This window comes from Alexandromys fortis, unplaced genomic scaffold (genome assembly GCF_014885135.2).
Source record: "Alexandromys fortis isolate MF-2015 unplaced genomic scaffold, M_Fortis_MF-2015_v1.1 scaffold_11, whole genome shotgun sequence".
Classification (NCBI taxonomy): domain Eukaryota; kingdom Metazoa; phylum Chordata; class Mammalia; order Rodentia; family Cricetidae; genus Alexandromys; species Alexandromys fortis.
In genome coordinates, this window is record NW_026067912.1 from 537,437 (window position 1) to 553,323 (window position 15,887).

The following is a 15,887-nucleotide window of genomic DNA, read 5'->3' on the forward strand; positions in this document are numbered from 1 at the left end:
TGTTGTAGGGTACTTCCCACTTTCTCTTCTATCAGGTTCAGTGTGTTCGGACTGATATTGAGGTCTTTGATCCATTTGGACTTGAGTTTTGTGCAAGGTGATAGATATGGGTCTAATTTCAATCTTCTACAGGTTGACATCCAGTTGTGCCAGCACCATTTGTTGAATTTAATCCCCAAACCTATGAACACCTCATTTTCGACAAAGGACCCTCTTTATATTTTTATAAAGACTGTACATTTATTTGTAGAATTTAGGGGAAACTAGATTTTGAAAAATCAGAAGCCTGAGTAACAGAGACATTAGAGAAGCAGCTATCTGTAGACAGCATCTCCATCATCTGCTTCATAGCCCAGCCAGCATCAGTTGTAGGTACTTTTTTGCTGGAGCTTTTCTTTTTGTTTCCCGTAAACCTTCTTTGTAGGTTGCTCACTAGTGCTGTCTAATTCGTCCCTGTGGGCACCCGAGTTTACAGCCCTGTGGTAAGGCAGCATCTGAAAATGTGTTGGTACCACTCATCAGCTACTGAGCCCAGCACACTGTCCTTCCACAAACTCACAAAGAAAATGATTCCTTTTAAGACCTGACTTAGGCCCTTAGCCTTCCTTCCTGGTCATTCTCTCCCTTTCTATGTTTTGTTCTTGGAGGCTGCATTTTTTTTCTCAGTGATAGTCCTTCCGTTTCCAAGAGTCCTCAGAGTCCTCAATGTTTCGCCACCAACAGAAAATCTGCTTTCCCTTTTATGCCAAATAAGCAGTTATGATCTAGTTGCAGATCTGTGGTCAGAAATGGATAGGTATCACTTCAGAAGTTTTTTGCCCTCTATGGTTCCCAAGGCAATTGAAGGAATTTTTTTTTTTTTTTGCTTAGCACTAAGTTTAGCATGTGAGTAAACTGTAATGTGTCACCCTGAATAACAGAGGCCATACAGAAGGGTTATGAAGCAGACAGTAGGGTACCTTCTTGTGTCTGTTCCCGGGAGATGACCATACCAGCATGGTTCTTACATCGCCTTCTACAATGGAGCATTTCCACAGTAGCTCCCTTTCTTATTGTTCTGGCACCTCCAAGGCTGGAGTTGCCTCAGAGCCTTTCTTATGACCTGGAGGCATTTACTAATAGACAAGGATAAAGCAAATTCTGGTGCCTTAAATGACAGCATCCTATCCCCCATGTCATCTAAGCCCTGCACATATTCTTTGTCGAGTCTCTTTCAGTCTGCCTCCAACTGTCTCTTCATGAATTCTCTCACTGTGAAGGCTAGGTGCAACGTACGAGCATATTCAATCTATCTGGGATTTGATGTCAATAATGCTAGGTGCAATGTATGAGTATATTCAGTCTATCTGGGATTTGGTATCACGAATGTAAACACTTAAATTTGAGAACGGTTGTGTGACTTGTGACAGAATGTGAGATGTGCTTCACATGGTCATGTATGGTGCTAGCTCTCGCTGTCATTCATGGACACATCCTGGAAACACAAGCACTAAATCCATGAAGAAAGAATAGCATCTATTTACAAAGTAGCAATATAGATGGGGGGAAACAGTTTTCCTAGAAGTGATACAGCCCAGTAAGCAACATATTGACTTTGATTTCTACTAAATTTTGTTAAAGTCTGGTTTCTGCCATTTGACTGTAAATATAACCCTGATCAAGGCTCTTAAGAATAGTTACCTGTTTATAACAACCAAAACTATAAGGGCACTAAAGTAACTGGGTTTTAAGAAGAATAAGATCCCACATAGGATGCGTGTTTACAGTGTCACCTCATAAATCTTCAGTAAAACTAGAGAATATGGTTGTAGGAAGAAATAAGACCAGAGCCAAAAATTTAATTCAGAAGGTAACAACTTGAAGTAAAAGTCTGGCAACCTGAGTTCAATCCTGGAATTTCATGTCAAAATGGAGGAGAGAACCTCCACATGTTCACAGTGGCACATATACCTGTCCAATCACACAAAAGTGATAAATACATTTCTAAAAGAAGAATACAGACCAACAAAGTAAATCAGATCAAATTCTAAATGGCTGGGTAGTATAGGAGTTCAAAATCTTCCCTAGGAAGATTAGGGAGGTTTTGAAAAGAAAGATACTCTATATCTGTCTGTAAAGTCCAGTAAAGTGAAGGAAACACTGAAGACAAATGGTTACAAGAAGGTCTAATAGTCTAAGTGACAACCTAGTCTACCAAAGAGAGGGGGGTGAGTTTAATGCTGAGTTAACTGGTTAAATAAGAGGAGATAGAGATGGAAAGGGAATGAAGGAAGACAGCAGTGTCGCTGATGAGCTGGGCAGGAAGTAGTGTTAAAAGAATGGAGATGCATGATACAGGGAGAAAGAGATTAATATGAGTAGAAGCAAAAATAAAACTCCAGATAATCTACCTTGGTCATCCAAGCTGTAGGAAAGAAGTAAGGGAGGGAGAGATGGAGGGAGGGAGGGAGGGAGGGAGGGAGGGAGGGAGGGAGGGAGGGAGGGAGGGAGGGAGGGAGGGAGGGAGAGAGGGAGAGAGGAAGAATAGATAGATAAAAGGAAAATGGCCCCAAATTACCTGCCTGTCTCAGAAGCAAGATCACCGACATGAGACAAGCTCCTGGATTAAATGAAAATATAGACTTGGTACCCTGCATAGGCACCGCTTCCTCTTGTGCTAGTAACAAAACTTCATCCACATTGCACTGAGATCATTCCCAGGCCATGAGAAAGGCCCTATGCAAATGAAGTAAGTCCTATAATAAGAAAAAACATGCCTGACTGGGCCAACCTTGATGAAGGTCTTGTGATGAGACCATGGGTTGGAGAGATTGTCACCACACACTGGGAGTGAGATCAGTAAGAAAAGAATGAACTAAGTAGAATGGAAAGCCTTTTGTAAAGAAGTATGGTGGCCCTGTGGAGTTATTATAAGGCGGGGAAACCCTCAAAGACAAGGCTGCTTCCTGGAAGTGGTTGAGAACAGGAAGGGTGCAGGAGCCTTCCCAGAACCTGTCTTGATATTCAGGGATCTCTCTGTGGTGATAACTCACTAGCTAGTTTGTCCTTGTGGCCATTTTCCTGAGGCACTAAAGGGTTTGCTCTAGCCACGTATGGAGTGGTAAAATAGAACAGGTAGCCAGCCATTGGCAAAAAGGATGATATCACTTTTCAACACATTCAAGAAATATGAAAGTTGGAAACATTAACTAGGGAAACTGACCTGAAGAAGAAAGGCAATTCTCTAGTCATTACTGGGTCCTGCTCTTTGGCTGAGCTTCTTTTATGTAACAGAGAGTCTCTTTATGAATCCCTATGTGATAACACTGTTAAAATCTAGAATATTAACCGGGATGATTGAGCTTTTTCTCATTAAAGTGGGCTAGTCAAAAAACTTTTGGAGGCATAGCATCCCCTGCTTTCCCATTATAATTACAATCAATAAAATTGACTCATTAGTTTGCATTTTCAAAAATGCATAGAGACATAGACTCAGTGCTGAACTGTAATCAAGATATCTAGCACTGTTCTGCTACCCAAAGTGATGCCTCTTCATGTCCCAGCGAGTTCCCCTCTCAGATCCAGGCAGCCCTTAGTCTATTCTAAATCTACAAGGTTCTATAAATCTAAATCTTAAAGTTCTATAAGGTAAGACTCAGGAACTCTTTTTTTTTGCTGGGATAATAACAATGCCAACACCAGAACAGGGTGACTGTCCCTAATCTGAAAAGTCTCAATATGCTCCAAAGCCCAAAACAATTGAGTGCCACTCAGAGGCCATTATGAGTTTTCAGACAAAGATGCTCCAGCAAGGTCTAATGTAACTTTGCTAATAATTTCCAAACTTGGAAACATGTTTGGTTCCCAAGAATGTCAGGTAAGTAATCTTCTACCCAAAATCATAATGTTTTAGATCAAGTCATATTTCTAATGCCAGGCCTGACTTAAGCTTTATAAGTAAAGAAACTGAGGCTTTGAGAAAAATTAGGCAATTCTTTTTCTTTCTTCTTTTTTTCTCTGTGGTTATGATGTTATAGGTCTGAAGTCACTCAGAGATTCATCAGTTTGACCATGAATAAATTTTAATAAAGAAAAGTTTTTATTAAATAGGACAATAGAAACTGGCCAAGTCCATACCTGAGATGCATATGCAGAGTATGATGCCAGATTCCATTAGTCAGGGGCTTACTAAAGCAGAACTGACAAGACTATGTATTTTATACCTTCATCCAATCAGAGGCAAGCACGCATCCTAATGTACATACTTTCTGCCTACAAGTGATGGAGCATACATGCTGTGCAATTGGGGCAACCAAGCTTGTTTACAGAAGCAAAACCACACATCTTGTTACCTTACATGAACAATAGACCCAGCACTCCAGGAAGTTATCTGTCCTTGGGCAAGTGGGGCTTAGAGGATAGGGGCAGTTTTGTTTTATAGGTATCTTAGATACTGTACTTTAAACTTAAAGCATAACATCAATCATCACAATAAAGACACCACCTCCCAGCTTGATTTTAAGACTGTCTGATTCTTAGATCTATCTTTTTTATTTTAGATGATCTTATTTTCAATTGTGTGTGTATATGGTGGAAGGGGGTTCATGGGGCAGGACATACATGGGGTTGTATGTGCATTTGAGTGCAGATGGTGGAAGAGGCCAGTAGAGGGCATCAGATATCCTGGAGCACTCTTAACCACTAAGCCATCTCTCCAGCCACCTAGATCTATTTTCTTTAAATGATCTTATTTTTAAATGTGTTTGTAGATGGCGGGGGAGGGGGCGACCCTGACTGGTATGTACTTGGGGTTGTATGTGCATGTGCGCACAGATGATAGAGGAGGCCAGAAGAGGGCACTGGGCACCCCTGGAGCACACTTAACTGCTTAGCCATCTCTCCAGCCACCTAGATCTATTTTTTTTAACTTTGTTCTGACTGTGCCTTGTTAAGATCCAGACAAGAGGACAGAGTGAAAACATTCTAGAAAGGTAGGTATTAGAATCCTCATACTTTTAAAAATAGTAATAACCATAGAAGAGAAGCTATCGGTAAAAAGTTGTTTAATTTTACTAATAAAGAAACTAAAACAATCATCAGGTATAAGATGATAAGGCTATGATCCCAGAATACCTTCCTTACCACCTTTGTGAAACGTGGAGAAGATAGTCTAGAGCCCTGACCTCTGTCACAGACCTGTATGTTTGTAATGCAGAATCTAGACAGATTAGGTTCCTGTGCTTGCTGTAGCTGTTGCAATGCCATGAGCATCTGCTTCCTCAAATTCCTTCAATCTGTGGCTTGTATTTCAGGTTGGAGTCCCCAACACGATCTCTAGTGATGGAAGCACCGAAAGGGGTAGAAATCAATGCAGAAGCAGGTAATATGGAAGCCACCTGCAGAAGTGAGCTGAGACTGGAGTCCAAGGATGGGGAGGTAAGGAGTGGGAAGGTCAGAAATTCGAGTCTACTGGCCTGAGGAGCCAACCTTTCTCCGAGGCTGGTTTGTACTGAGGATATTCTTACATAGTATCAACCCAAGGAGACCACGAGGCAGTTAAACAGAATTAGTAAAAGACACATAGTGCATAAGAGTTCTGGTTCATTCTTTATTAGGTGCCAGAATAATAGAACTGTGAAAATGAGCACTGTTTCCAAGTTCTCTCTCCCTCTCTCCCTCCCTCTCCCTGTCTCCCTCCCTGCCTCTCTCTCTCCCTCCTCTCATAGCCTTAAAATAAGATTTTTTTCACCCACATAATTAAGTTGTATGTCACACCCATGTGACTGAAAATGAATTTAATTTACATGTAGTTATTTTATGTTTGTGCTTGGGTTCCTTTTGAGAATGGATAAGCCGGGTCTTATCACTACCCTGAGTCAGAACCAACAGAAGCTAGCAGGATCAGAATAGATGGTCAAAGAGTAAAGTATTGTTGACTCTCCTTACCCCAACACAACCTCAGTCATGGAACACAAATGCCACTTGTCATTTTATAGACAAATTAAGCCAAGTTCCTCAAGAGTCTAATTTGACTCAGATAACAAAGGGATTTTTTTTGAAGTGTACATAGGTGAGCTGTTTTATTTAAGAAGGAAACTAAAAGGCCAGCCTGACTTTTGAAGACCAAACACTACTCACCTTGGGTATCTACTTAGAGCGTGCCTAGCTCGCTTGCATAATGACATCCACTCAGTGAGCATCTTTTAAAAATGTTTGGTTTAGTTAGACTTTTGCTTTTTCTGTTTGAAAAGAATTTTGTCTCATAGAGTCTCCCATTATAACAACCACTTCTCCAAATAGCCATGAACTGCAAGCCATGCTCATGAAAACACAAACTGACTCATACAGGCAACTCATAGCCACGCAAACATGACCTTTGGAGGAGGCAGTGATAATAAAAAACCTAATGACACCTTTCACCACAGTGCTCTCTCTATATATATACAGATATAGATATAGATGATATAGATATAGATGATATATAGATATATAGATATATGTATGTATATGTATATAGATATATAGTATTCTGTTGAATATTAGTGCCACCATTAGAAAAAGAAAGCAAGAGGAAGTCTCACTAATCTTTTAAAGCATGGCAATGCAAACTATTCTACTGTCCTCTGGGACTCTACGACACTATTCTTATTCTACATATCACACATTTTGCAAAATGCTAGCATCAACCATTAAGGCATAATCTTGCTAGATTATAGGTGTGGGTGACCTTAGGATTTGAGACTGTCTTCTTAAGATTTATTTTATGTATGGCAGTGTTCTACTTCATGCCAGAAGAGGGCATCTGATCCTACTATAGATAGTTGTGAGCTACCATGTGGTTGCTGGGAATTGAACTCAGGACCTCTAGAAGAGCAGCCAGTACTCTTAACTGTTGAGCCATCTCTCCAGCCCCATAGAGGCTGTCTTACCCCCACTACCAACACTGCTCAGCCCAAATCAGTACTTGTGAGGTTTAAATTGAATGGAATAGTCAGCTCCTTCTGAGTTTCAAGAACTTATATATGGCCGCTCTTGACTGACTTTTTCTTTCCTATTTCCTCTCTCTAGATTAAGTTAGATGCTGCGAAAATCAAACTACCTAGACTGCCTCGTGGATCCTACACACCCACGGGAACGAGGCAGAAGGTCTTCGAGGTCTGCGTCTGCGCCAATGGGAGGTTATTCCTGTCCCAGGCAGGAACTGGTTCCACTTGTCAGATAAACACAAGTGTCTGCCTTTGAAGGACTATCCATAGTGGACAATTGTCGGCAGCATAAAGGCCCTTTTTGGCTTGAGACACTGGCTGCCAGCTATTTTTACTAGAACACAGAAAGCCTATCAAAGACCTTTTGTGTGTGTGTGCGCGCGCGTGCGTGTATGAGTGTGTGTATGTGTGGGTTGTGTGTGTGTGAGTGGATATAAATATATATAAATATATATAAATAAATATATATATATCCTCTGTATAAAATGAGGTTTCAGTACAAAAGGAACCATGGGTGACCCTGTGACATTATCCACTGTCATTTTTCCACCCCACCCCCATCACCCACACGACAGAATCTACGCACTCATTCTGATCAGCATTCCCCCGAGCAATTTCAAATCACACAGTGGATTGAGCACTTACAGAATATCCATCAATATTTTCAAGTAATCACCTAGCTTCTCTTTGAGTCATTAGAGGCAGTGATGGCGGGAATCTTTGGGTCCCTCTCCAGTGCAGATATATTAGTATAAAAGATAAACATTTGACCCATCTGTAACCCCACCTCCAGGCAATTTGTAGTGATGGGGGCCAGCCTGGGCTATGGAGTGAGACTGTCTTAAAAACATATATATTTGGTTTCCCTTTCTTAGCTTCAGCCAAGCTGGTCAAGTTCTTCTCTTCAAGACAAGGATAGGGTATACCCATAGAAACTAGCCACAGAAACTCAAAATGGCCATCCTACCATTGTAAACCAACATACTAGGAGTTGTGTGGCTAAATGAATAGAGGCAGAGAGGTTGAATTCTGAAAGAATGTAAACCACTCACCTAACTTCTACTTAATCTACTTCCTTTAAACTCACATATTCTCCCACAGTCAGCGAGTAAGAGCTTTGAATCAGAATAGAAGAGGATACCAGCTCCTCTGCCATAGGATTGAAGCTATTTAATGGCCAAACAGGAAAATAATACATGGGTGAGACATGTCATTTAAGGGAAAACTGTCTCCCAAGCTTTTAGGTTCTCACTTTTGACTTTACCCAACAAATGGACAAAAAAAAAAATCATTAAATCAGTCAGAATACAAAAGAGTGAGCCCAGATCCCAAGAGTCATTATTTTAAGATGGAAATCTAACCAAGGATACTATAGGGAAGCTAGCTAATTTTCATAAGTTTCTTGAGATGGGTGGGCCATTTTTAGACATGTCGTATTCTCAAGGGCTTGCATAAACTCTCTTGCTTTGCTCTTGTATATTTTGTCAGTGCTGGGGTATTCCTAGTCCTGAACTCACTGTTGTGTTTCTCTAGGAATCAGAGAGTTACTCATGGCAAATTAATATAAACAGAGTCATCTGTCCTCATCAGAATCACTGTGTCCCCTGGGCTCAGCAGCACCCGATCCCCATATATGGAAATAGTGTCTAATTCCCGCCATCAGCTACCTCTTCTCACCCTACCTTCATTGCCATGCCCCAGGGTCACCCTGGCCAGCTCTTGTGCTGGGACAGGGGATTACACCATCTCTGTTCAAAGAGGGGGAAATGTGCCTATGCCTTAAGCCAATGCACTCAGCAAGGAGAAGCACATCCTATCTATCTTGTTACCTGTAGTTTATTTTGGGTGGTTGGAGGGAAATGGTTTAGTCTAGACGGAGCAGCAGAAACTGACAGACAAGCCAAATGGTTTGGTTTCCACAGTTGGACTCTGAGGAGCCCAGAGTAGAGGAAGAACTGGCTTAGCTCATCCTTGATGCTACTAGGTGAAGCCACGGCCCTACAATCTTGAAGGAAGTTGTATTCGCAGGCCTGAGTGACACTTGTTTTTGTTTTTGTACTCCACAAGGTTCTAATTTTTCTTACTCCACAAGCTGAACAGTTTGTTATAGGAGACAAGAAAGAGGTTCGCTATTTCTGATACGACAAGCAAGAAACAGGCTGAGGTTTGCACCCATGGAATGTACTCCTCAGTTGCTTATTACCACAAAGCAGGGGCTATCCTAACCTGACCCATGACTTGGACTTCTGGCTATGAGGCCAGACCTGGTTCTGCTCACCCTCTCTGTGTATCTTATGCAGAGGCACTGGGTGGGTCCATCTTAGGGCAGGAACTTAAAATTGTTCCATTTGCAGCATGGGAATCTAAAAAGGGATCCTATAGGAGGCCACAGGTTACTGAACCTCTTATAGGCTCTTTCGGTCAGAATCTGCCAATATCACAGACGGGTATCATTTTCAGGACACAAAAAGCCCTTCCTAGCTATTAGAAGTATCTACCCCATATCCTTCAGCTAAAAAATAACTCTGAAGTCCCTTGTGTCTACGTATATAAAGAAGATAGGGTTGTTTGGGGTGGTTGGAGGGGACGTTTCATTTTGTTTAAGAAGACAAATTGCCTTTCCATTTGGCCATCTCACACCCATTGTCTTTGGATAAGAAGAAAAAAAAGTTCCCTGAACTTTTCTGATTTCATTTATAATTGTGGGATAAAAGTCCTATTCCTTGGGAATTTTATGACAATTGAAAATATGGTGGTCACACATGCAGAATTGAATCCTAGAGCAAACGAATCACACAAACACACAATAAAATAGTAATTGGGGATATAAATCAAGACATCCCTGGAGCAATAAATGATATAAAATTCTGGCTAATTCTGGCTGTCAGTTATGTTAAAGGACCACAGGACATCAGAGGATCTCTGGTATGAGAAGATTACTTATCTCAGTTCAGACTGGAAACTAAGATGCATCCTTAGTTGTCAATGAACTCCTCCTCAACCCACCCACCCAATGCTCTCCAACCAGAACATTTGTCCATGGTCATGAGAAAAGCTTTCACCAGAATTCTGAAGAGAGGGAGGTCAGCATTTATATTAATGTCTACTGACCCCCAACTTTTTGAAAATAGGAATCTTTCTAATCTTTATATACAGAATCTTCTAGACAATCACACTCCTGGGTCTATTAACCAGCTAGTGGGATAACAGGATTCAAATGAATCTTTAGCATCCTAGAACTTCTGGTATGCTAATATTCTTCAGAAAACATTTTACAAATCAAGATGTGATCTCCAGATACATTTATCATGTAGTTCTGTTCAGCACATCTGTTTGGCAAATCTTGGTAGTTTCACTCGGAGGGACCACCTCAAGATGACCTAGGTTCTGAAGAGCTCCGTGGTCGTATCTATCTAGGTAGAAACTTGGTGTGTGGTTTCATAATTGTTACATGACTAAGGAATAGCACTGAAAGACTTGAACTAGCTTTTAGCTTCCTTCATGTCATTCTCTCTATATATAAACCATAGACCAAAGAATACGTGAGGGTTGACCCTATGGAAGGGTCAATAAAAAACAAACTGGAGACCCAAGTCTGACTCCATAGCCACAGACATTCACATGTCGTATATGAGCCATGTCATCTGTACCCCTACCATTGGCTACATGGCCAGCAAAAAACATTATGGCTATACAACCCTTTGTAGAAAACATTTGCTGACCCCAGAGCTACAGGTCACCTGTAGACTGTGTTAGACATGGTGGGACAGAAGGTGGATTTCTCAGGAACAAGGAGTAGCCTGTGTTTCCACGGGGGCTTGGGAATATAAAACTTGGCTGAAGTTTTAAGAAGGACACATCTAAGAGAGAAGGCAGCTCAGAGGACTTAGGGTAACTGAGAAAGTGGAATGAAAAGCAGCTTGGGAATGAGGAAGCCGTGTTCCTCCCACATTATTCAGTGGCTCCCGGCTGGGTGTTTCTCGGGTGAGCAATGGTTCTCAAGTGAGCAATGCCTGACCTGAATTGAGCCAAGAAGAGCCATCTTGATTCACAATCTTTTCCCTAAAAATACTCAAGTCCATCTACACCCACAAAATCTGCAACTTCCCATGTGCCAGAGAGAGAGACTTTCACACCCAGTTTCTCCAGAAAATACTTCTGACCTTATATGGCCTCTGTTACCCATACCTCAACTGTAGCCACTTTTTCTACAGCCCCAGGTTAGACCAATAAATAACTAGAAGGAAGCAAACCAATAACATCTTTATATAGGTAGGAATCAACAGTGAAATGTTTTCTATGGAGCCATTTCTAGAAGTGACCAGATGAATGGTAGTTTGTTTTTGCTCTTCGGAATTTGGGTCTTTGCTTTCTTGGAGTGGAGGGAATACAGAAAGAATATGTTTCATCTTCACACACTAAATCACTTGCTACCATAGGTCTGCCCCTTTTGCTGATAGTGGTGTTGTGCTTATTGTGATAAACACGGCATCATGATAAATGAACCTTTGTGGGTGTGAGTATTTACCTTGGAGAGGCAGGATGTGTTTCAATGAGAATATCTACCATTTTGGGTCCTTGATCTACATCACTACAGGAAAGCCCCCTTCCTTCCTTCTGAATGCATTAGAAGAATCAAGTTGGCCAATGAAATCAGACCCAATGAGAGTATCCTCATTTTGTTTATCTTAAACAAAAGATAGCATAATGCTTGGGCCAAAGTGTTGAATTCATCCATCTTTAAGTACCTGATCCTTTATTAAGGATCAATAAAAGAAAAAAAAAACTTATTTATGCAACTTGCAAACAAAACCAGATCTCCCTCCCCATACCACACACCTTAGGAATTCTTAGGAACAAAGACAAGATGATAAAGAATCAGTTTCTTGAATGGTACACTTGCATGGTGCACCAGTAGCAGGCAAGTTGGGGAACAGATCTAATGAAAGAAGCGACCTTAGAAAACAGACCTTTTATCTCAAAGATAAAAAGTCTCTCTTGCAGATTTTCATCACTTCTTCCTTGGAGGAAGGCTTCCCAGTTTCAACATATTTCCATGAAAATAGTGAAGCTTACTGCACCGGGATGTCAGACGTATCTCTTTCTCTGTGGCAATCGGAATTTTAAATTGTACAGTTGCCTCTGAATTTCCCATTCAGAAAACCAAACCACTGATCAGTGATAAAGCAGCCACCCGCCCGCTGCTTCAGGCAGCACAATGCACCGTAGACCGTAGGCATTAGCACATTCTAAAGCAATGTGATTTCTATGAGTCCTAAAAGCTTTCTTCTTAATGGAGTCCTTGAAACTTGTCAAGGCAGGTCTGAATGGCAAAGGGAAAATAATTGCTTGTGGGAGGTCCTCTTTCTGAGTTTAGGTGGAGCACACGTATAGAAGAAAATCCCCTGGGAACACCCACGCTCACACAGATTATTTGGTCCCTTCCCCTATCTTGCTTTTGCCGAAATGGGCAGAGTAAGAAATCAGTATCTTCTTTTGAGGAAGAGAAAATTTCACGAGCTTTTGATGCATAGGGGGGTTATGCCACAGTGCAACATTAAGGATGCCGTCAGACCCATCCCTAAAGAGTTTTAAGTATAGAGCTACCGCAATGCCAGCTGCTGCCCCTTACCTTAAACCCAACAACAGGCAGCATCAGAACACACTTGGAGACTACCAATTGGAACAGATCAAAGGAACAGTTGCCACAGGCAAGAAGTGGCTTTGGAGTCCCAATCTACCTGTCTTACTAGGAAGTCAGAGTCCTCAGCCAAAAGCCTCACTCAGCCTGTTGCCATCCTCACTGACAAGTATGTGGCTTTTGCTTCCTCACTAAATACAACAAACTTGAAGCTGCCCTTGCTGAGAAAACAAGAAAGAAAACTAACATTTAAGATTTAAAAGAAAAAAAATCTACCCCCTCAATACCCAAAGTATCTTCAAAGCCCACTTTAATGGGCCTCTGTCACTGGAAGAAGAGATAGCTCAGATTTCATAAAGTGAGAAAACTCCAAAGCAGACTGATCATTTTTACTTTACTTTGTTCATTTCTCAGACTTTACTTCTGAGAGTGGATTGTCGGAGGACTGAGAGGTGGCAGTGGCCGATAGGGGTTTAGGGCTCCCATTCACCTGACTCGAGAGATTCCAGGATCTTGAGGGCCATGGTTATTTGTTTCAGAACGGGGGCGGGGAAAGACTATCAAATTTTCACCATGAAAAGAGCCATGTCCTCAAAACTCATGCATAAAACAAGAGGCTTATTTGGATCCACAGCCTCCCCTAAGATATGAAAGGAACTAGACTCCACTTTCCAGTCGTTATTAGAATGGTATGTTAATATTCATTGAACTCTGCACTGGGCACTGTGCTAAACGCTCTATCTGCACCCATTTATTTCTTCCTCTGAACAGCGCTTTAGAGTTGAGCTCCCAACAAGGTTCCAGTTTACAGATAAGGAAATTGGGACCTCATGACCAAGCCAGAGTGTGAGTCTCGTCCCTGGGCAGTTCACTAACATTCAAGTTCGTTTTCAAGTTTCTGGGGAGTGCTTCCTCCTAGGTTTTAGATCAGACCTTCTAGAATGAAATAGACTACAAAACTTTCACATCTCCGTTTTCTGTAGTTTCTTATCAGGGTCGCATACAATAGTAAGGTGTGGGTATGTGGAGTGGTGATGTAGAAAGCCTGACTAAGTTACAGAGTCTAGAACAACAATAACAAAACCAAACAACTGCTTTGTTTGGGGTATGAGTCTTCTTAAGTCAGACTCCTAGTTCTTAGGACTGGAGGGCATCTCAGTTGTGAGTCTCGTATGTAGGAGAAAATCTGGATGCTCGGTAATGCATCTGTATGGATGAACAATGCCTTGTTCCCAAGATATATTATTTCCTTCTCCTACAGCTCCCTCCAAAAATCAAATGTCTTATGTGAGATCCTTGACCATATTAGGCTTTCTTCTCTCCCTTTACTTCTAGTAAAATAAAATCATCAAGTAAGTCGGGGCTCAATCTCTGGCACTGAGAATCACCTAGGAGTCCATCTTAAGCATTCAACACTACCCGAAGAAAGCCACTTTGACTCTGTAGTGACTTAATCCCCAGCCCATCACAAGTATCACTAAAGGCCATATCCCTCCAAGGTGCAGAATTCTTCCCATAAGAGGCCATCACCACCAATTCTCATGAGTTGGAAATGATAGCCATTCTCTACTTAACCAGGGCGCTTCTTTTATATTGGTGTCCCACCCTCAGCCCTGAGGCTGTAGGTATTGTAGCTAAAAAGCAGGAAGCGAATACAACCAACAGCTCATTATAACTGGGTAGCTTTGAACACTGGCACCTTCTGAACACAGAATTGGAGTTTGGTCCATAAGAGTCGGAAAACCTAACTGAGCCAAGGTCTGTCTGAACAGATTACACACCACTATGCCCTTGTGACAGTCATCCTGTCGGTATCCCCGAACCCAGAGATGCTGTAAAGATGGGTTGCTTGTGTTTCTATGTGCAGCCTTCCCATGACAGTGGAGAGTCTGGACACTCTCACACTCAGCCCCAGGGCTAGAGCTTGTTTGTGTCTACCTCTCATTCACTAGAATGGATTCATTAGAACTGTAAACTGTGAACTCTGGTTGGCTCAGTCAGGGATTTCCCTTCCAATGGTGTCAGTTTCCAAATGGCAGATCATGCATGAGCACCTTTAAGGGGTCTTTTTGTCATCAACTTCCCTGGACAAAGATTGGAAATCACAGCCAAGGAAAGGGAACTGACAGGTTACATAGGCTAGAGTCACACAAAAGCCGCTTCTAGCTGATGTTTCCATGAGGAAGTGGGATACATTTTTCTCATCTCTCTTAGTCAGCATTTTCCCTCTGAGAGACCACAAAGCCACAGAAACCTACCGAAGGTACCCCATGCTTTAGATAGGAAAGCACGACAGCCGTCATGATGGGACTGAATACCCAGAGAAGACACTCTGGGGCGCTTAACAGAAAAGGTGAGGTCTTAGAAGTTTACATGGAAGTCGGTTTGTTTGGCGATTAGGAACTTTGGAAAATGAACCTCATCTGAATTTGACCTTTGTGTTATTTTTAGGTTTTGTTTTGTTTTCTTTTTTCCTCTAAGTTTGGTGTGATGTGAGAAGAGTGTTTTAGTTTTGTTTTAAATAACATCGATCCTTGCACACTCTATGCAAAAATTTTGTAAGCATTGCAATAATGCTATGAATTACAAGGAACTATTTTAACTTTATTACACTTTCTGTATAAAAAACAAATTTGTATTTAATATTATTTCAACTGCAGTCTTGTAAAATATATTAATAAAAAATAATGATTGGTAAGAAGGAAAGTACCTTGTCCTCTTCTTCAGGGAGCTCCTCTCTCACAGCAAGTAAAATTCCACATTAATCTCTCTTCTACATGGCTTTGATCAATGTTCTAACATGTCAGCTGAGGCATTTTGGCTCTTGGAGAGTGACTCACATGGACTGTCTTATGAAAAGAGAGGTTAATTTAAGGTAAGCATGACCTGCAATTTGAGAGTCGTGATTTGGAACAGGTCAAGGGAAAAGCTATTCTTAATGACTCTCTAGGTCACCCATATGAGCATTTAGAGAAAGAACTCACTATTCAGCTTTCCGAGTCTTTGAAGAAGTCGTTCCCTACTGAGGATACCCCTTCAATAAGCATCCCTTGTGAGATTATAGAGTCAGGCACTTAATCCTGGTCGAGTCAGTTTTTATCTTTTTTTCAAAGAATAGTCCAGCAAACTCCCATATGGAGCACAGCGAGAGCACCCAGCATAGAAGGTAGAATCTCTTTGATCTGCTCATCACACTCAGTTCTTCATTTACCACATTTTATCCTTTTCTCTTTCCACAGTGACAAATTCTTCTGCGTGCCATGTGTTCCATCTACATAGAT

General features: G+C 41.5%; 1 protein-coding gene across 1 annotated transcript in view; it reads left to right on the forward strand.

The window, feature by feature from the left end:
- The window catches only part of Sgcd (sarcoglycan delta), a 381,874-nt gene extending 366,568 nt beyond the window's left edge, over positions 1-15,306 (forward strand). Inside the window, exons 7-8 of the mRNA XM_050138660.1 lie at positions 5,292-5,415; positions 7,048-15,306. Coding sequence (XP_049994617.1) covers positions 5,292-5,415; positions 7,048-7,221 — 298 coding nt within the window. The 3' untranslated portion in view covers positions 7,222-15,306. The remainder of the gene's footprint in view (positions 1-5,291; positions 5,416-7,047) is intronic.
- Positions 15,307-15,887: the final 581 nt, after the last annotated feature.